The 22,451-nt window shown below is 36.4% G+C and overlaps 1 protein-coding gene across 1 annotated transcript; it reads left to right on the top strand.

Moving 5' to 3' along the window:
* The first annotated feature begins 505 nt into the window (after positions 1-505).
* Positions 506-20,555, top strand: LOC101899286 (uncharacterized). The gene is made up of 3 exons (XM_005179262.4): positions 506-848; positions 19,171-19,452; positions 19,521-20,555. The coding sequence occupies exons 1-3, from the start codon at positions 825-827 to the stop codon at positions 20,277-20,279; spliced, it is 1,065 nt and encodes a 354-aa protein (XP_005179319.1). The 5' UTR covers positions 506-824; the 3' UTR covers positions 20,280-20,555.
* The last annotated feature ends 1,896 nt before the right edge of the window (positions 20,556-22,451 follow it).

Genomic DNA, 22,451 nt, shown 5'->3' with positions numbered 1-22,451 from the left:
TGCAACAAAACTTCAAACAAACAGCTCAATCCGCTATTATTGTGCATTCAATGGCCCCCTCAATTTCCACTGGCACTAAGAATAGCACCCAACATAGCCAATGGCAAACACAGCAACAACAACAACAACAACAACAACAACAATTGATATCACAGCAACACAAATGGCTGACTGTTAATAACAGTGCTATGTAAAACCCTCCGAACAGCGTCAGACAACATTGTTTGGCGGTCGCCACTACCACTTAACAGTCGCGAATTTCAAATAAGAAATGGATTTTCGTTGGTTTTCTGCAGCTGGTCGGTCGGTCGGTTGGTGGCTCGGTCATGTACTGAGTGTGTGCAGCAGGCCAGCAAGCAGCTTAGCTAACTGTGCGCGCTGTTTTACAAACGTGTCCGTAAGCAAAGAAGGTATAAAAAGGTTTGTACTCCCGTTAAGCGTTTCAAACGCTCACCAGATAGCAAAGCAACTGAGCACAAGCGCAAACCAAACGAACGAATTTGAAGAAAACTTGTAAAAAAACGGAACGGATAAAAAATATTAGTGGAACTAATAGAAAAATCAAAAAGAGCTCACAACTAAGAGAGCAAGTGAAGTGGGAAAAACTGAAGTGTATTCGAAATCAAAAAGACATCCTGTGAATTTTAAATTTGTGTCGAACTTCCAAAAAAGGAAAAAAAGTTACAATCAATCCTTGAAAGTGTTATTGAGACAATTCGAGTTGAAATCTTCCTCCCATCAAAAAGGAATTAAACGTGCCCAAGTGAAGTGAAGTGGTGCCATACACGGTGCATACCAAATCGAAACTTCCAAATAACCAAAATATGATCATCATGGATGCAAAAAAGGTGACTACATAATTTTTTTAAACTACAATTTTAAAATTGAATTTCCAAACTCCAATTGCATACGAAAATCCATTGCCTTGGTACAAACCGAGTTGCTATAGTTTATTTAACCCAGAATCAACCTGTCGTGCCATCATTCATAGCCACCACATTTATTCTTCATGTCATTCCTGATGGTCGTTCGTCGTTCGTTCGGTCTGTTGTCATCGACTAACATTGGCCATCAAAACAAGCTGAATGGCTAATGGATAAGTAATGATGTTATCAGATGATTTTATTGATTATCCGTTTGGAATATTAATTTCTGTTTGAAATACGTTGAAATAGAGTAAAAAATAACAAATCCACTTGTTCGCAGCCAATTTATTCATAACTGTAACAGCGAGAATTGAAATGCATTTTAAGAAACCAAACGAGATAGAATTCGGTGAATTCAGAATTTATGTATGACATGTGACAGAGACACGACAAAGTGATAAATTTGAATGAACATAGAATTACAGTGTAATCCAGAAAATCGTTACATCTTTTCAATAAGAAATTGAGAGTACTTTTTTAAACGTGTTATGATATGTTTGTCAAATATAAGAAGCTCTGGTCACAATTTGATTAATCCACTTGATTTCAGAACAGATCTTATTTGCATTAAAGAACTCAAATGGAAGGAATTATTTCAGATCATAAAGCTGCATTAACTTATTACAAATTGGTTGTAAACAAGTAAAAAAGCTGTAAGTTCGGCCGGGCCGAACTTTTAATACCCTCCACCATTTGGTACAAATTTGACAATTTCCAAAAAAAAATAAAATAATTAAATAAATAAAATAAAAAAAATTCTTTAAAAATTCTGTTAAAATCTTAAAAATACCGAATGTCTATACGACGACGTATACCTGCAAAGGCAACTTTTGTCATAAGTTATTACAACATTTAAATGCGAAACTTGAAGAAAAATTTGTTTATAATGTAGCTAAAATCATCAAAATACCGAATATAGGGGGTACCGTTATATGGGGGCTATACGAAGACGTGGACCTGCACAGACAATTTTCTGGCATGGGCTGAAGTATCCATTACGAACTTCAAATGCGAAATTTAAAACAATCCCGGTAAATAATGTCGCTAAAATCATCAAAATACCGAATATCGGGGGTTACGGTATATGAGGCCTATACGAAGACGTGGACCTACGTGGTCCATTTTCTTTTTTCTGCTGCAGTATCTATTACGAACTTCAAATACCAAATTTGGAACGGTTCCGTTAAATAATGTTGCTAAAATCATCAAAATACCGAATATCGGGGGGTACGGTATATGGGGGCTATACGAAGACGTGGACCTACATGGCCCATTTTCTGTTTTCTGCTGCAGTATCTATTACGAACTTCAAATACCAAATTTGGAACGGTTCCGTTAAATAATGTCGCTAAAATCATCAAAATACCGAATATCGGGGGGTACCGTTATATGGGGGCTATACGAAGACGTAGACCTACATTGCCCATTTTCTGTTTTCTGCTGCAGTATCTATTACGAACTTCAAATGCCAAATTTGAAACAATTCCGGTGAATAATGTCGCTAAAATCATCAAAATACCGAATATCGAGAGGTACCGTTATATGGGGGTTATATGAAAACTTGGACCTACATGACCCATTTACGAACTTAACCTGCCTACTGGCAAAATATACATGTGTGCAAAATTTTAGCCTTCTATCTCAATTTGTTCGAAAGATAGCGTGATTACAACAGACAGACAGACAGACGGACAGACAGACAGACAGACAGACACACAGACAGACAGACGGACATGGCTAAATCGTCTTAGAATTTTACGCTGATCAAGAATATATATACTTTGTTGGGTCTGACGTGAGTATTTCGAGGAGTTACAAACGGAATGACAAAATTAATATACCCTCCATAGTATGGTGGAGGGTATAAAAATGAGAATGGCCATTGAAAATCTGTAGCAAATAAAAATGAAAAATTGTTAAAAAAAATTTCCTGATCTTGACGGTCGAAATATTAAGCATAATCAAAAGAAATAATAAACCAGTAAAGAAAGTCTTAAATTCGGGCGGGGCCATCTTTATGATACTATACATTCCAGCTAGTTATAATTTAACGTCCAAAGGACTAAATTTTCCGAAGCATTTGTGTCCTTTCAATTCGGGCTTTAATTGCCCATTTGGTGTATCGAAGCTATAACCAAATCTGAACCGATCTAAATAAAATTTGACAAAGGGTATTTCTGAGCTGAATTTGTCATATATCTCCCTGAGTATCGTTGTTACGGAGTACATATTACGGCTGTGAAGAACAAATATAACAAATCAGATGAATAATATAGAGCTACAGCTATCTGAACCTATTTTCACCTCAATTTGGTTGTAAGAGGCAAATCCCATCACATTTTGGCTAATGTAACGTTTACGTTTGGCCCACAACAAAAGACAAATATATATATATATATATATATATATATATATATATATATATATATATATATATATATATATATATATATATATATATATATATATATATATATATATATATATTTGTCTTTTGTTGTGGGCCAAACGTAAACGTTACATTAGCCAAAATGTGATGGGATTTGCCTCTTACAACCAAATTGAGGTGAAAATAGGTTCAGATAGCTGTAGCTCTATATTATTCATCTGATTTGTTATATTTGTTCTTCACAGCCGTATATATATATATATATATATGAATGTTTACAAAATGAGGTTCCCGCTTCATTTCCAGCGCACATATTACACGTTTAGTGCATAATAAAAAGCAAATCGGACGAGGATATATATATGGGTGCTATATCTAAATTTTGACCGATTATCTCCAATTTCAATAGGTTTCGTCCATGAGTCAAACAAATGATTTGTGCAAAATTTCAACTGGGTCGGGTAATAAATGGGACCTGTACTTTGTTTACAAAAATACATGGACAGATGGAGAGACGTAAGGACATGCATAAATCGACTCTATTTCGTTTCCTTTTTCCTGTTACAAATGCACGAAGACATAATACCCTGATCACCTTGTGGTGTAGAGTATTAAAACGTTTTTATTACTCACCTAACTAAATAAATTGGTCGAAGTCCTATAATTTTGGAAATATTCTCGTATACATTATTTTACCTCAGCCTCTAAGTTACAAAGGAACCTATCATTTATTGGGTCCATATATATATTTAGATCGAATCCGTTGCAGGATATTCAAAAAAACGATTGATCATTCTTCCCACCTTCTTTATAGTTAGCTCTCTAATGGGAGCATCTACTGCTGAATTAATATTTCTACGAAACTTGGATTAAGTTGAAAGAAGAATAATAACATCCCCTCAGATGGTCAATATTTTTCAAAAAACTAAGATATATCTTAAACTTAGCTAATAGAGTATTCAATTAGGTTGATGCTTCGTAATATATGTATCAGTCTTAGATAAGGTACGGAATTGATAGTATTACTGTATTTCACATCTTCCAGGAGTCCCGTCCCACAAAAGGTAAAAAACTGTCAACCTTTATTATCAAGTTAAGGCCAAATGTAAAAGTTCCAAAGCGATCAAAATTTTGAATATTTATTCGCAAGTTATGACATATAAAAGTATTGAAATTTTTAACCCTATGTGGTTGAGGTCTCAGAAGGGGTTCGCATTTATATATCATCTTTAAAATAGATCTTTTCTTATCAAAAATGTTTGTATGCGTGAAACCCATGTGGGTGAGGTACCTGTAAAATGGTCCAATCTCTACTAATTTTATGGCAGATTTTGTGTTTATGGAAATATTGAAATGTACCAAGTTTGAATGAAATCGGATGTTAGTTTCGCGTTTTGTGAGCTTCATGGATATTCAAAATTAAGACCCTTTGTGAGAGAGGTACCAGAAGGAGAGGGCCAATATATTCACACCAGAATATGGTATAGTAGAAATAATGGGATGTGTGAAATATTAAGAGAACCGGATGCTTATTTTGAATATTATAATCGATTTGTTTATCAAAAACTTTGACCCTTTGTGGGGGAGGTACCAGAAGGAATGATCCGATCTCTACTTTTTTTTATAAGAGATCTTGTATTGATAGAAAAATTCAGATGTGCCAAGTCTAAATGGAATCGGATGTTAGTTGCACGTTTTATTAGCCTAATGGATATTCAAGATTTCGACCTTTTGTGGGGGAGGTATCAGAAGGGGTGCACCAATATATTCCATTTTCACACCAAACTACGGGTGAATAAAAATATTGTGATTTGTGTGATTTGAAGACAATTGGACTCTTACATCAAATTTTATTAGAGTTAAAATTATTCAAAATGTTGACCCTTTGCGGGGGGTACTTGATGGAGTAGGCCGACATTGTCCATTTTCGCACCTGACCGAGCACTTAGGTTTTGCAAAGTTGGAGGGCTATCCTTTCTCTTTCTGTGCAGTAAATTATTATTTTAAAAAATCCCGACCTTTTGTGGGGAAGTACCAGAAGGATTGGACCGATATTGTCCATCTCTGAACGCGATCTAAGTTTGGTAATAATATTACGATGTACCAAATTGGGATCAAATCGGATACTCCCTAAGAGAGTTATCGTGCGCTCCAGCCAGAAAATCCACATGAAATTGTATGCTGATCAAGAATATGTACATGTTATGGGGTCGAATTGTTACAGACGTAATGACAATCATAGTATACACTTCATACTAGGGTGGGGGCCGAACCGAACTTTTTAATACCCTCCACCATGTTTCTTTCTTTTTTTTTTTTGAAAATGGTCGAAAAAATCCCGTCGAAAAATGAAAACCTTTATATGGGGCCTATATGAAGCAATTGTTTGTGATAGGCTGTAGTAACGATTTAGAACTTCAAAGACGAAACTCGACGCAATTCCGGTGAAAAATGTAGCTCATATCATTAAAATACAATTTAAAGGGAGGTGCCGTTGTATGGGGGCTATACTAAGACGTGGACCTACAAAGAAAACTTGGAAATACCGAATATCTGGAGGTAACGTTATATGGGTGACATACTAAAACCTAGACCTATATAGACAATTCCCTTCCAGGGGGTGAAGTACTCAGAAGAAACTCCTTAGGTGAATTCCATTGAGAAATGTGACTAAAATCATCAAAATACCGAATATCGGGGGCACCACTGTATGGGGGGCACCATTGTATGATATCGTGGACCTATATAGAAAATTCTCTTTCAGTGGGTAAAGTACTCACAAAGAACTCCTTGTGCAGAATTTCAGACAATGTCATTGAAAATGTGACTAAAATCATCAAATTACCGAATGGCGGGAGGTACATTTATATGGGGGATATACGATATCGCAGACCTATATAGACAATTCATTTTCAGGGGGTAAAGTAGTCACGAAGAACTCCTTGTGTAGAATTTCAGACAATGACATTGAAAAATGTGGTTAAAATCATCAAATTTCCGAATATCTAGGGCATCGGGGGCTATACAATATCGTGGACCGATATAGACCATCTTCGAATTTGACCTGCTTGCCGACAAAGACAAATAGGGGCAAATTTTAGCTTCCTTTCTACATTCGTTTGGACACTATTGTCACTTTGTTGGGTCTAAAGTTATTATTTCGATGAGTTACAAACGGAATGACGAACTTAATATACCCTCCATACTATGTATGGTGGAGGGTATAAAAAGTAATATAGTTATATTACTGGACAGTTATTTTCAAAGACTTCCTAAGGTCCCTAAGTTTAAGGCCATATATCTGACGGAATTTTATAAAAAGTTCAGCCGATTTGCTGAAACAATGGCATCACTTTTATGTTCAAATATCACTCGCTTGACACTACCTAAAATCGGTTTAAATTTTCCACATTTCGGAAGACATAAAACATCGATCCACCCACCCTCGATCCATCTGTACAATGTTCCTACTTTACCCAACCCATTTGTTGGCCATAAACTACAAATTACAAGGCAATACATCCATACATTCAATCAATCCAAACATCGAACAATGTAACACAAACTTACATCCGGCAAATGATTTAAATACCATAAACTAACTCCCCACCGGCTAACTCAATGTCCAATTGATAATGAATCCAAGCAAATCGTTTACATGTGCTCACTCTTCCGATTAACAAAACATCATGGTTGAACATGATTTGAAATCTTTTCCAGCCCGGTTTTCAAGCAACATTATTTACAATCCCTAATTGCATTTTTCACACACCGTTTGACCGATCAAACATTTATATGGCTTTGCTTCCATGCGTCGAATGTCCGTTTACATTGTTGCCAATGCTCTGGGTGGCTGTTGTAAATGTCCAACAAACAAACAACAACAGCAGCAACAACAATATATAACATTCAAAACAAAATCTAAGAGGCGAACTTGAAAATTTTTATTTGAAAACCAAAATTTAGGTCACCGCTCAAGTGGTACAAAACAACAACAACAGCAACAACGACGACAACAACAACTGACATCTCTTTGGTCTTGAATTCGGTCAAGTTTGGCGGCGTGTAGCTTTAAGACGTTTAAAGGAAAATGAAAGTGTTTCGATTTCTGTTTATTTGTCTACTTGACAGACAAACCCACTGACCGGCTGTCTACTGATGCTGGTTCATCTGTCAGTATTTCGCTGTCTTCTTGTCCACTGTACAACTGTTGTCCATTTAAGCACTTCCACCGTATGTGTGTTTAAGCTTAAAAGATTTAAACCAAATCGAATCACTTTCATTATCTCCATGACAACGATGTAATTTACGCTCCCCAACTTCCAAATGTGTGACGGACGAAGCCACTGGAAAAGGAAATTTTTATTCCCCCCGAATGAAAATGAAATGTAAAATTATTTGCATTTGTTTATGGCTGTAATAAAGTCGCTGAACATAAGATTCCGTTCCGTAATTGATTGATAAGTAAAAGTGTGGAAAATAAGCTGCATGTACAGGGTGAGATAAAAAACTGCAACAAAGTCAAATGTCATATTTTTACATTTTTTTTTTTAATTTTGTTGAATGGAAGCAAAAATTGTCAGAAATAGCATCAAATTTTAGAATAAGTTTAGATTTGTTCGAATTGGTAAATTTTGGCACGAATGATGGCCTTCAAACGGCCAATGAAACCGTCACACACTGCCCGAAAGTTGCTCTGCGGTATTTTGGCCCATTCCATGCGAAGCGTTTGCTTGAGGTGATCGACAATTTGGTATTTTTTTGGTGCCAACCTTGCTTTCCAAATACTCCAGGAACATTTGTCCAACGGATTGGTATCCGAAATTTTGGTGGCCATTGTGCGCTGGAAATGAAGCGAGGAACCTCATTTTGTAACCATACTTGGGTGGCGCGTGCTGAGTCCTGTTGGAAAGTCCAAGGTCTGCGGCCAAAATGTTTGCGTGCCCAAGGCTTTAATACACTCTCCAGAATATTTTCGCGATAATATTCGACATTTATTCTTATGCCACGGTCGATTAATACGAGCGGAGAGCGACCATCGGCTGTTATGGCGGCCCACATCATCAACATGGCCGGCGTTTGAGTTTTGATGGCCAACCGAAGGTGCATGTTTTCAACTTTCAATTCAATGGCTTTACCCTGAGCTCGTTTTTCATTATTTGCCGAATGGAATGTTGCGAAATGTTCAGCTCACGAGCCTTTTTTCGGTTAGTGTGACGCGGGTTTCGATCAAATCGCTTATTTACTTTTCGAGCCATTTCTGCTGAGGTCTCTTTGGACAAAATCCGTTTTAGAACATTTGGAGTCGATCTAGCTATGTCCGTCCGTCAGTCTGTCTGTCTGGCTGGTGCGCACGATAACTCTCGAAGGGATTATTCGATTTGGTCCAAGCTGGGTGCATCGTAATATTTTTGTCAAACTTAGATCGAGTTCGGAGATGGGCAACATCAGTCCACTCCTTCTGGTACCTCCCCCACAAAGGGTCGAAATTTTCAAAAAAAAAAAATATTTTTTTGCTCAGAAAGAGAAAGGATAATCCGATTTTGCTCCAACTTTGCAAATCCTAATATTTGCGTCAGTTCTAGGACTGGTGGAAAAATGGATATTATTGGTCCACTCCATCAAGTGCCTCTCCCACAAAGACTCAAAATTTTGAATAATTACAACTCTCATAAAATGTGATGTAAGAGTCCGATTGTCTTCAAATTTCACACATCCCAATATTTATATTAACCCAAGGTCTGGTGTTAAGATGGACAATATCGGTCCACACCTTTTGGTATCTCCCGCACAAAAGGTCGAAATTTTCAAAAAAAAATATTTTCTGCACAAAGGGATAAAATAATTTAAATTGCAAATCCTAATATTTGCGTTAGTTCTAGGACTGGTGGCAAAATGGATATTATTGGCCCACTCTATCAATTGCCTTTCCCACAAAGAGTCAAAATTTTGAATAATTATAATTCTTTAAAAATATGATGTTAGAGTCCGATTGTTTTCAAATTTCACACATCCTACTATTTTTATGAACCCAAGATCTGGTAGTAAGACGGAATATATCGGTCCACTCCACTCCAAATCAACATCCAAATCCATTCCAAAAATGGTACATCTCAATATTTCCATCACTGGAATAATTTTAACAGCTGTCGGACGAGTGGCTTAAGAATTACAGAAGTCTGAAGTTGGTTGCAGTTTTTCATCTTACCCTGTACATTGGAAAATTTAAGATAAAGCTTTAACATTTCATACATGCCTTTAGAATATATTTGGAATTATTTGTACAAAATATGGGTTATTCCTGTCCACGTTTTGGTATAGCCGCTAAATAAGGTCCATTCTACAGACAAATTTCAACATAGATATATATTTTAGTATAGTCCCCATATAACGATACTTCTCAGGTCCACATTCCCAACCAATATTGGTTAAGAAAGTGGAGGTTATCGCATTGGGTAATTACAGTAAATCCCTAAAATGAATATAGAAAATTTTTAAAAGCAAAAAAACATAATACCCGTTCAGATTTGGATGTAGCTCCCATATACATTACCCATATACAAACATGATATACATCTCTAATTTCAACGAAATTGGGAATGTGTGATGGAATTTGGTCTAAAAACTCATTTGATATATTATATTGAAATCGGCCCAGATTCGGCTATAGCTTCCATATACTTCTTTACGGACGACTTATGTATTTTTTGCACCAAACACGATACATATGTCCGATTCAAATAAACTTTGAAATAAATATCGGAATTTGGTACAAAAATAAATTTTGCCAAATTATGAAGAAATCGGTTCAGTTTGGATATAGCTCCCATATATATTTTCGGACGAATTCATGTAATTGATGCAACAAACATGCTATGTATCTCCAGTTTTAATGAAGTTTGGATTGTGTGACGGAATTTTGTCTAAAAATTATTTTTTTCAATTTATATTAAAATCAATAAAGATTTGGATATAGCTCCAATGTATATTTTCGGCCGAATTCTAATAGTAAAAAAAAACTACACTACAAAGAAAAAACAACCATAGTCTATATCTGGCAAACGTAAAACCAGTCTTAAAATTCTCCGCTTATGATTGTGGGTATTATTAAAAGGATCGATTCTGGACAATACAATTTTTTTCGCCCAAAAAAAAAAAAAATATTGGACCTTTCCAGGAATCTCAAGAGACCTGTTGAAGAGTAGAAATTACTTTACAACAATAATAATCTAAAAGAGGATGTTGGAAACAGAATCCAAAAAAATAACTCCCATAGTGACCAATAAGTTTTGACGACGACATTCCGGCTATTGTACCACTCTTTGTTGTGTTGCTACCAATTCTGCAAATACTTTCAATTGGATCAGTTCCGCTTAGCACAAAAATAATTCTATTTAAATTAACAAACATTTGTTTATCAAAACAGAACTGCGAGAACAAGAACCTAACAACGATGAAAGAGAATACACAAATGAACAAAAAAACCGAAACGGACATTTACCTAGAACTGTAACAATTCAATAATCTTGTACACCATATTTTTATACGAACGTACGTACAACATATGTACGTACATAGGTTCACACCCCGTGTGCATGCATAGTTAGTTCATTTTACGTTATTCGAACAAAAGGTTAGCAGGTTTTTTTGTTTTATTTCTTTTCACTGAGTTATGTTTTATTTGTAGTTTTTTTTTTTTCAACATATTTTATTTTTGTTCTAAATAATACATCAACAAACAAAGACAAAGTGCACTGAAAAATTGAAATTACAGTGGAGTAGTTTTTTATTAGAATCCGTAACACACACCCATGCATATGGAGATAGATAGACTCACACACAGGCCAGGTGGGGTCAGACATGTCGTAATAAACATAGTTTAATTGCCTGCCCCTCTCTGCATTTGTATGCGGTTATTGTTGCTGCTGCTGACGTTGTTATGACATGCCGGCACCCAGTTCAATTGTAAATTGTTTGTTGTTATTATTTTTGTTGTTGCAACAATATCAACTGGTTCTGCAACAAACCATCAATGGAGACAAATTGCTGTCATAGATACTCGTGTTTGGGATGATAAGTGAAGGTGGACTAAGGAGTTAACGAGTAAAAAAGCTGTAAGTTCGGCCGGGCCGATCTTTGAATACTCTCCACCATTTGGAACGAAATTGGAAATGTTCAAAAAATAAAACCCTTAAAAAAATCCCCGTTATATTGGCGTCTTTAAGACGTGGACCCACATAGGCATTGTTTGTCATAAGCCATTACTGAAACTTGAAATAAACGGTGAATAATGTATCTAAAATCACCAAAATATCTTATAAGAGGAGGTACCGTTATATCGGAGCTGTGCGAAGACCTAGACCAGCATAGATAATTTTTTGTCACAGGCTATAGCATCCATTACGAACGTCAAATACGACATCTCAAACAATTTCGGTGGGTATTGTACCTAAACTCGTCAAAATACCGAATATAGGGAGGTACTGGTATATGGGGTCTATACGTAGACCTGCATAGATAATTTTCCGTCACAGACTGTAGTTCCCATTACGAACTCTAAATACGTAATTTGAAACAATTCCGGTGAATAATGACGCTAAAATCATTAAAATACCGAATTTTGGGAGGTACCGTTATATGGTGGCTATACGAAGACGTGGACCTGCACAGACAATTTTCTGTCATAGAATGTCCATTATGAATCTCAATACCTGTCTCAATTCGTTCGATAGATAGCGTAATTACAACAGACAGCCAGACAGACTGACATGGCTAAATCGACTTAGAATATATATTTATTTCAAGGAGTTACAAACGGAATGACAAAGTTAATATACCCTACATTGTATGGTGGAGGGTATAAAAAGAAGACAATTACTAAGTTATGAGCATTCCGTTATATGGCGACTATATCTATTTTGAGAGAAGTAAATTACACCCGATTTGGTTGGAAATTGGGACATAAACCATTAAAATAACGCTGATCAGAAGGTACCCTTTATGGAGGCTATAGCAAAAAATAGACCTACGATAAATATTTGTTCGAGGAACGCGAAGTACTCAAATTATTTAGTTAGAAATTGGGGCCAAAACCGTTGATGTATCGAAGATCAGAAGTGCATAACCTCAATGGGAACCGATATACCAATAATCTTAACATTACTACAGACATCTAGGCTAAATTTCATAACTCCTTACTTATAAACTACTTATGAATCAACCTGCTTACCCATTATTTTTACAGGGTCAAGTCGTCAAAAATAAGTTGTTTGTCAAAAAAGTAAAAAAATGCTTTTGTTTTATATTCAGATTTAATATTCCATTGCCTCAGTCACAGTAGTGTGACTGGTAGTTAGACAAACTACACACTGAGCCACGGTTACGAACATTATATGGGGTATTGGGCCTGTAAAAGCCAGTTTCTGTCCTAGGCATTACCAAATCCAAATACAAAATTTGAACCGAACTGTTAACCCTTTATAAGGAAGGTATGAGAAGTAAACTTACACTGCCCATTTTTGCGCGTGGCCTAAGCGTGATGCAAATATTACGGTGTTCACAATTTTTGCTACATCGGATTCTACCATCACTTCCTATAAGGTATATTATAATTTTGAAAATTTTCAATTTTTGTATAAAGACATCGAAAACTGTGGACGGATGCATACTATCTACGCCCTTAAATTGGCAGAAACATTTAGATGTGCCTGGGTAAAAAAAGTCTGTCACTAAGTTAACATACGAGATGGATCTGACTTATGTGCGATTAAAATATTACGGTGTGCCAAGCTTGGACTCTATTCGACATATAGGGTGAGATGAAAAAACTGTAACCAACTTCAGACTGCTGTCATTTCGAAGCCACTCGTCCGACAGCTGTTAAAATTATTCCAGCGTACAAAAGCATTTTAGTTAGAATTTTTCTGAAATAAAGTTTTTCGTGATGGAGTTCAAGCGTGATAGTGTGATTCTTTATATTTGGCTGGAAAACCACAAGTCGCTATGGTTAGAGCACTCCAGCATTTAAATGTGAATAAATCTATTGTGCCTCGTACCATCGCTTGTTACCGTCATACTGGTAGCGTAGACCGACGTCAAGGAAGTGAAACATCAGCAGAAATGGTTCGAAAAGAAAAGAAGCTACTTCATCGAAACCTGCAAAAAATGGTTCGTGAGCTGAACATATCGCAATATTCCATTCGGCAAATATTGAAAAATGAGCTCGGGGTAAAGCCGTTGAAAGTCCAAAAAGTGGAAGAACTTACACCGCAACAGAAAGAAAATAGGCTCAAAAGAGCTAAAGAGTGGCTTCGCTTGGCCTAAAGTGGTAAAAATTTGGTTTTCTCCGATGAGAAAACATTCGTTGTCCAGCAGTTTGTAAACAAACAAAATTATCATTTTTACTTGCCAAAGAGGTCAGCTGAAAATGTGCACCTTCGGTTGACCATCAGAACTCAAGCGCCGGCCATGGTGATGGTGTGGGCCGCCATAACAGCCGATGGTCGCTCTTCGCTCGTATTAATCGACCGTGGCATCAGAATAAATGCCGAATATTATAGCGAAAATATTCTGGAGGGTGTATTAAAGCCTTGGGCTTGCAAACATTTTGGCAGCAGATCTTGGACATTCCAACAGGACTCAGCACCCGCCACCCAAGAATGGTTACAAAATGAGGTTCCTCGCTTCATTTCCAGCGCACAATGGCCACCAAAATTTCCGGATACCAATCCGTTGGACTATTGTGTCTGGAGTATTTTGGAAAGCAAGGTTGGCACTAAAATATACCAAAGTGTCGATCACCTCAAGAAGGCGCTTCGCAACATTCCGGCAGCGTGTGACGGTTTCATTGGCCGTTTGAAGGCCATAATTCGTGCCAAATTCGAACAAATCTAAACTTATTCTAAAATTTGATGCTATTTCCGACATTTTTGCTTTCATTCAATAAAATTTTAAAAAAATGTAAAAATTATGGCGTTTGACTTGGTTGCAGTTTTTGATCTCACACTATATATTCAATATATATAGTTATTAATTTATTATAATCAATCATCATTCAAAACGTCCAGCTCATATCTTCGTTCTTGCCGGCAAAAATTTGAATGTGTCAATTGTCATAAAGCTGCACTTAGTGGTATAGGTTATAATCAGAGAAGGTTCAAATAGATTTAAAATATTCCAAATCTCAACCAATGGAAACTGTGTTCCTTACCATTTTGAACTCCTGAATATGTATTGCCATATATTGTCATAATTTCTTTCTCTGTTACCATCTCCACCCAGATACATTGATCTCTTTCAATTAAAATTATATCGAACAATCTATGTTTGATATCGATCAAAATAAAATGTCAAACCAAGTTTTCAAAATGATCAATCATTTATTTTATTATAATTTTTTTTTTTTTTTTTTTTTTTGTCATCTATAGTTATGTTTGAACTCCAAAAGAAACCCAAACAAAAAACATCGTTTTGCTTGTCACCTTTGAAAGTGTCAAACTATTTAAGTCTTAGCGGTGTCACTCAATCACATAAAAGAACTACCAGAGCTGGAGCCAGCCATGCTAAATCAAACCCACGCTCAAACATAATAACCCACCCCCTTTTCTTAAAGTTCATTCGAATTCAATTCGAATGATACATATTTTATGGACATACTCGTAGATACATTCGCATGTAACTTGCCTTACCCAACCATGTCTTACAATGTGCTGTTTGTGCGCTAATAAGATTAGGTGGCAATTAATGTGATTAGGTTTAAATTGAAACTTCCGTCAAAATGACTGGCACATATTGAACCTAAGTGTGCGTGAGTATGTGTGCGTCTGTTTTTTGCATGCATTGTTCGGTAGTGTTTTAATATTAGCCGATCGATCGACTGGCATGAATGAATGAAACTCTAAGAAATTATGATCACAAACAGAATAAATGCTTGTTAAATGGGAATTTGATGGACAGTAGGGACATTCCTAAGCAAATTCTACTGAATAATGTACACTCGAGGAAAATGGTGAATTCAAATATTTGGTTCGATGTAAAAATTCATCGAATATGGAATGCATATATGGATATTGGGAAATGTGTACATTATGTGAATGAAAACAGAAAATATTTCAAAATAATGTACAATAGATAATACATGAAACTATAAAAAGTGATATAATTCCATACGTATATAGCTAACAGAAAGAGATGAAGCTTTACATTTTTTACATTACATTTTCGCAATCTCGTAGCATGGGATACGAAATTGTGACCCATTATCGACATTGAACAATTGAGAAATGATACAGCTCTAATTTTTCGCAAATTCGAATAATATGGTACAAAAGGTAGAATAGATGTCTAACACTCACACTCCACAGTGAAAAATACTCGCGAGTAGAAATATTTGAAGATTACGATTTTTACAAGAATTTTGCGCTCCACTCTTTTATATAAGAACGAGACAGCAGCACCCGTTTGTGTACGAAATTCTATAAAATGTCCAAAACATACCGTAGCGAATGGAATGAAACAGACTCTAGAACTATGTACAAATGAATTACTTCAAAAATGAATTAAGAAAATAGATGATAGACAATTCGAATGTGCTATTTTTGGTACGAAAAAAATATAAATGGGTCTAAAAATACTACTCTTTTTGCAAAAATTTAAGATGAAAGACGAGTGGTCCAATATTGCCCATTTCGTATCTGGCATATGTTTATACACATATTACAACGTTTCAAATTTGGACTTTATTTACTACTTCCTTCACTTTACATGAGATATTTCATAATTTTTGGAAAATGTATAAGTGGAATATGTACTAATACTGGTCAAAAAATTTTAGAGTGTACAAAATTTAAAGAGAGAAGGATCTCAAATTTTTTGACTAGTTATCAGAGATATATTTATTAAAAATTGTGACCCTTTGTAGGCGAGGTTAGTAAAAATATTGGGATGTGCGAAATATAATGAGAATAGCTTTTATGAATTTTTTATTTCTAAAAAAATTGACTCCGATATCGAAGAAGCGGTCCGATATCTACCATCTTCACAACAGATCTTGTGTTGATAGAAATATTGAAATTTCTGAAGTTGAGAATAAACCTCTTTATTCAAAATGTTAACCATTCGTGGGAGAGGTACCAGAAAGGGGTATAAAGGGCGATATCTCTAATTTTCACACCGGAATTTGCGTTAGTAAAAATATTGGGATATGTGAAATGTGAAGAAGTCTTATGTGTATTTCTCCGTTTACCTGAGGTATTATAAGGAGTGGTCCAATATATCTCATCTTCACACCAGATCTTGTCAAAAATGTTAGGATGTGCGGAGTTTGAGGCAATCGGGCTGTTATTTCACATAAGAGTTATGATTATCCAAAATTTTGTCCCCTAATGGGTGAGGCACTAAAAAGGAGTGGGCCGATATTTTCCATTTTCCCATCTTAAAATTTCCCACTTATTAAAATATTGGCATTGCAAAGTTTGTAGAGCATTGGATGATCGTTTCTTGTTCTATAACGTAAAATATTTTCTTTGAAAATTTTGACCTTTTGTGGAAAGGTACCAAAAGGTGTGCCCCGATATTGTCCATCTCCGAACTCGATCTAAGTTTGGCAAAAATATAACGATGTACCAAGTTTGGACAAAATCGGATATTGTCTTCGAGAGCCAGACACACAGACGGTCGGACGTCACCAAATCAACTCCAAAGAGACCTAGGGTCTAAAGCTGTTATTTAAATAAGGCACGTTTTGACCCATATGACTGAGGCAACTGACGAATTCATCAATGTTTGTGTAGTAAACTAGTCCATTGTATCGTTCAAACGAATAGAGCTAGAAATTTGGATTGATGATCGCTAATGGATTGTGGGATAACTGTACTAAATATACCAAAGACTACTAAATTTAGAACCATTTGTTCTTATGTGAACGTATAAAGCTAAAATCTCGGTATTTGATATAAGAATTATTTAGGGAAGTAGGGTTCATATGAAGAGGTGGTTTTGAAAATATTACCAAATTTTGTACAATTTGGTGTTGGGTGAACATAAGGAGCTGGAATTTTTAAATGTTGAAATTGGGGGTGGGTCGGGGTGTTTGAGATTTAAAGGTCGGGGTGTTTGAAATTTAAGTAAGGTCGGGCGGGCCGACTATATGATACCCTACACCACTTTGCATATTTAGTGGAGCTCCCGTAACAAAAGAATTTATATGGGAAGTTTATTTGAAGTAGATCATAACACCTATCTACATTTGGCTTTAGAGCAGTTAAAATTACTAATACGGGGTCGGACACCATAATTTTTACATTTTTTTTTAATTTTATCGAATGAAAGCAAAAAATGTCGGAAATAGCATCAAATTTTAAAATAAGTTTAGATTTGTTCGAATTGGTCACCTTTGGCATGAGTTATGGCCTTCAAATGTGTTTCGATCAAGTCGCTTCTTTACTTTTCGAACCATTTCTGCGGATGTTGCTGTTTTCTTCCGTCCACTTCCTTGACGTCGGGCTGCGCTACCAGCTGGAGTGCTCTAACGATAGCTACTTGTGGTTTTCCAGCCAAATATAAAGAAATCACACTATCACGCTTGAATTCCATCACGAATAACTTGTTTTCTGAAAAATTCTAACCAAAATGCTTTTGTACGCCTGTAAACAATATAATGAGTTGTCACTGGAACACAGCTGTCGGACGAGTGGCTTAGAAATGACAGCAGTCTGAAGTTGGTTGCAGTTTTTTCATCTCACCCTGTATATCCTACACACCAAATACCAACGACATTTAATACATTACCATGTACGATATTATCTATTTCAAATTTCAAGCTACGTACAGTGACCCTTATACCAAAATGTGCAATTCCATTCATTTCGTAAGCTTTTCCAAAAACACAGTATTATTCTCATCCTGTATACCCACAGTGACCCTAACAACATTTCCATTCCTACTCTATGTAACAAATTTAGTACAATTTAATACTTTCGTACACGATATAGTACGCCTTTCCAAAATTATCTCCTTACGTAAACGCCTCATACCAATGTACAATTTCAGCTGTTCCTACAAATTTGGTGTCATTTAGTACTTTTCCGTACACTATAATGTTCGTACTTACTAAAAACCCTTTGTTACATATTTTCCAAATTTCTGATTTCTTGATTTATCCGTTCGCCCTATACAAATGCTACCATATTTAGTACCTTTTAATGCTTTTCATACATTTCTAGTCGGAAATTCCAAAATGTTTATCAATACACCTTTTTTTATAGTCACCCTACAAAAAATGCAGATCTTTAATTGTACCATAATTAGTACATTCTTGTACTTTTCGTAACCTTTCATGTATTTTTTCCCATCCATATCCTTGAGAACTTAAATAAAATGAAACTTCATTCGTTTCGACAGATTTTTTTCTCTGGGTGTAACATTTTCCACATCACCTACTGGCATTCGAACGAGTGGACAAGTCCAAGGTATTACAAAGAATTATTAGAATTCTTTAAGAATGGAAAGCAAATTTGAAACACACACACCCTTTTTAATGGAACTGCAATTAGTGGTCGCCATGGTCAGTTTGCTAATAGATGGCGGATTATGAAGTTTTGTGGCAACAACAAGCAAACAAAGCTTGTCAAAAGTTGTTGCTGATCAAAATATTATTATTATTGGCGGCATGAAGGTCTCCCGTCAATGGATATTGTTAGAAAAAAATGGTTGGCTAAAAATATATATCTCCCAGAAGAACACACCTTATGCACATTCACATACATAGGCAAAATGAGAAACTGCATAGACATACAAAAATTTAAAATTGATGGATGGAATTTAACACAATTTTGTTTCCTTTCATTTATTTTTCAGATTTTATTATTCGTGGCAATAGTGGTGATGATGGCCACAAATACCTATGGCCAGACCAAACCCGGATTGCGACGTAAACCTAAGATCTATAATGCTCTTATTACAACCGATGAAAATCTTGTACAAAGTAGAGCATATCCCGTGATACAGCCCACAATACATGAATCGGGGATTGCTCACTATGCACCATTTGGGCCATATGGTCCATATACAGGTCTCTATAATCCCCACGTGGTTCGATTTGGCCAACCCATTGTACCCAATTTAATGCCCAAAGAACAGGTTGGTAACAATATTAAGTTGGTAAATATTTTTTTGGAAAAATTATACTAATTTGGTTTTTCTTGCAGTTACCCTACCCCTTGCCAGTGCCACAATTTCCCCCGCAAGTAATGGCCCAACCATTGGGTCCACAACCCCAACCATATCCCGGTTATCCATTACCACCCAATGTGGCGCCAGCAGAAAGCAAACCATCTGAAGCCCAGACCCCACCAACGGCGGCGGGTGCCGAAGAACCAGCGCCCACCGTACAGCCACCCACAATGCTTATGGCAGAAAAGGATCCAAAACCCGAAGATAAAATGCCTTCCGAACAATTACCCATACCTTTAAATCAATATGGTTTGCCACCTTCCCTTATTCCCTTGAGGCAGCCAGCATATCCCCAACTTCCTGCAGCTGGACAATCACCCTATTTACCACCCTATGCCTTCAATCAATTCCCACCACTCTATTATAAAAATCCCGCCGTTTTAAGGCAACAATTTTTACCACCCTATGGATATTTGCCAACTGGTCCCCAATTCCCATTGAGCAATGCAATACCCAAAGATGATCCCTATGCCCCACCAGCAGCAGCAGTACCAACTCCTGCACCCCAGGTGCCACCAACTCCACCAAATGTTATGCCAACACCAGCAGCACCCCAGCAACCGCCACCAAGTACAGAGGCTGCACCTCCTCTACCACCCACTCCAGCAGAAAATCCCGAACCCGCACCGGCCGATTTTGAAACAATTAAAAATGGTTCAAAAAGTGCCGACAGCAATGTACCCGATGTTCCACCACCTCCAATACCATCCGGTGCCAAATCGAAACAATCTTAAGTTTGTGTTTATCTTCTTTTTTTGTAATTATTTAGGGAAATTTCTTTGATAAGTTATTATTTATTTATCTGTCTTTTTTTATTAAACTATTAACTCTCACTCGAAGTGGAAAGTGATTTTCCAAAAAACAAAAAAAAAACATTTTTTGTACTTAAGCAAAAATTAGTTTAAGGATCTAAGTTATATGCACTGCACTAACTACATACATACAGACAAATATAAACAATTGAAATTAGATGCGGTTTTAAATAAATAAAGAAAAAAATTAAAATAAAATAGTTCTACTAATTTTTTTTTATAATAAACAGAAGATCTTATATACGACTTCAAGCTCTTCTATACGAATAGAAGACCTTGAAGCTCTTCTATACACAAAGGAGACCTTTAAGCTTTTCTACAGGGTGAGATGAAAAAAACTGCAACCAACATCAGACTGCTGTCATTTCTAAGCCACTTGTCCGACAGCTGTTAAAATTATTGCAGTGACAGCTTAATATAATGTTTACAAGCGAACAAAAGCATTTTGGTGAGAATTTTCCACAAAAAAGTTATTCGCGATAGAATTCAAGCCTAATAGTCTGATTTCTTTATATTTAGCTGGAAAACCACAAGTGGCGATCGCTAGAGCACTCCAGAATTTAAATGTGAATAAATCTTTTGTGTCTCGTACCATCGCTCGTTACCATGATACTGATAGCATAACTTGACGTCAAAGAAGTAGACGCAAGAAAACAGCAACATCAGCAGAAATGGTTAGAAAAGTAGAGAAGCGATTTGATCGAAACCCACGTCGCAGTGGCCGAAAAATGGCTCGTGAGTTGAACATATCACAATGTTCCATTCGGCAAATATTGAAAAATGAGCTCGGGGTAAAGCCATTGAAATTCCAAAAAGTGTAAGAGCTTACACCGCAACAGAAAGATGATAGACTCAAAAAAGCTAAAGAGTTGCTTCGCTTGGCCGAAGAAAGTAGTAAACTGCCGAATTTGGTTTTCTCCGATGAGAAAACATTCGTTGTCCAGCAGTTTGTAAACAAACAAAATGATCGTGTTTACTTGCCAAAGAGTTGAGCTGAAAATGTGCACTTTCCGTTGACCATCAGAACTCAAACGCCGGCCATGGTGATGGTGTGGGCCGCCATAACAGCCGATGGTCGCTTTCCGCTCGTATTAATCGACCATGGCATCAGAATAAATGCCTAATATTATCGCGAAAATATTCTGGAGGGTGTATTAAAGCCTTGGGCGCGACACAAACATTTTGGCCGAAGACCTTGGACATTCCAACAGGACTCAGCACCATCGCACTCAGCACGCGCCACCCAAGAATGGTTACAAAAATTAGGTTCCTCGCTTCATTTCCAACGCACAATGGCCACCATTGCCACCAATCCGTTGGACTATTGTGTCTGGAGTATTTTGGAAAGCAAGGTTGGCACTAAAAAATACCAAAGTGACGATCACCTCAAGCAAACGCTTCACCGGAAAGTGGCCAAAATACAGTAGAGCAACATTTGGGCAGCGTGAGACGGTTTCATTGGCCGTAGTTAAGTGAAGGCCATATTTCGTGTCAAAGGCGACCAATTCGAACAAATCTAAACTTTTTCAAAAATTTGATGCTATTTCCGACATTTTTTGCTTTCATTTAATAAAATTTAGAAAAAAAATGTAAAAATGATGGCGTTTGACTTTGTTGCAGTTTTTTTTATCTCACCCTGTATACACATAGAAGACCTTTAAGCCCTTCTATACACATAGAAGACCCTAAAACTCTTCTATACACAAAGAAGACCTTAAAGCTCTTCTATACACATAGAAGACCCTAAAGCACATGGAAGACCTTTAAGCTCTTCTATACACATAGAAGACCTTAAAGCTCTTCTATACACATAGAAGACCTTAAAGCTCTTCTATACACATAGAAGACCTTAAAACTCTTCTATATACATCGAAGACCTTAAAGTTCTTCTATAAACATAGAAGCATAGCAATAGAAGACCTTAAAGATCTTCTATGCGGATAAAAGACGTCCAAGATCATATATGGCAAAAGAAAAACTTAAAGAAGAATACTTTAGATAGCCATGAAAGGTCTTAAAGCTCTTCTATACCAATTCAGGACATTTGTAAATCCATTTTTATCCCACATATGCATACAATCTAAAATTTCTTCT

This window comes from Musca domestica, unplaced genomic scaffold (assembly GCF_030504385.1).
Source record: "Musca domestica strain aabys unplaced genomic scaffold, Musca_domestica.polishedcontigs.V.1.1 1, whole genome shotgun sequence".
Taxonomy (NCBI): domain Eukaryota; kingdom Metazoa; phylum Arthropoda; class Insecta; order Diptera; family Muscidae; genus Musca; species Musca domestica.
The sequence above is the reverse complement of the archived record's forward strand: the minus strand, read 5'-3'. Positions and strand labels throughout refer to the sequence as shown.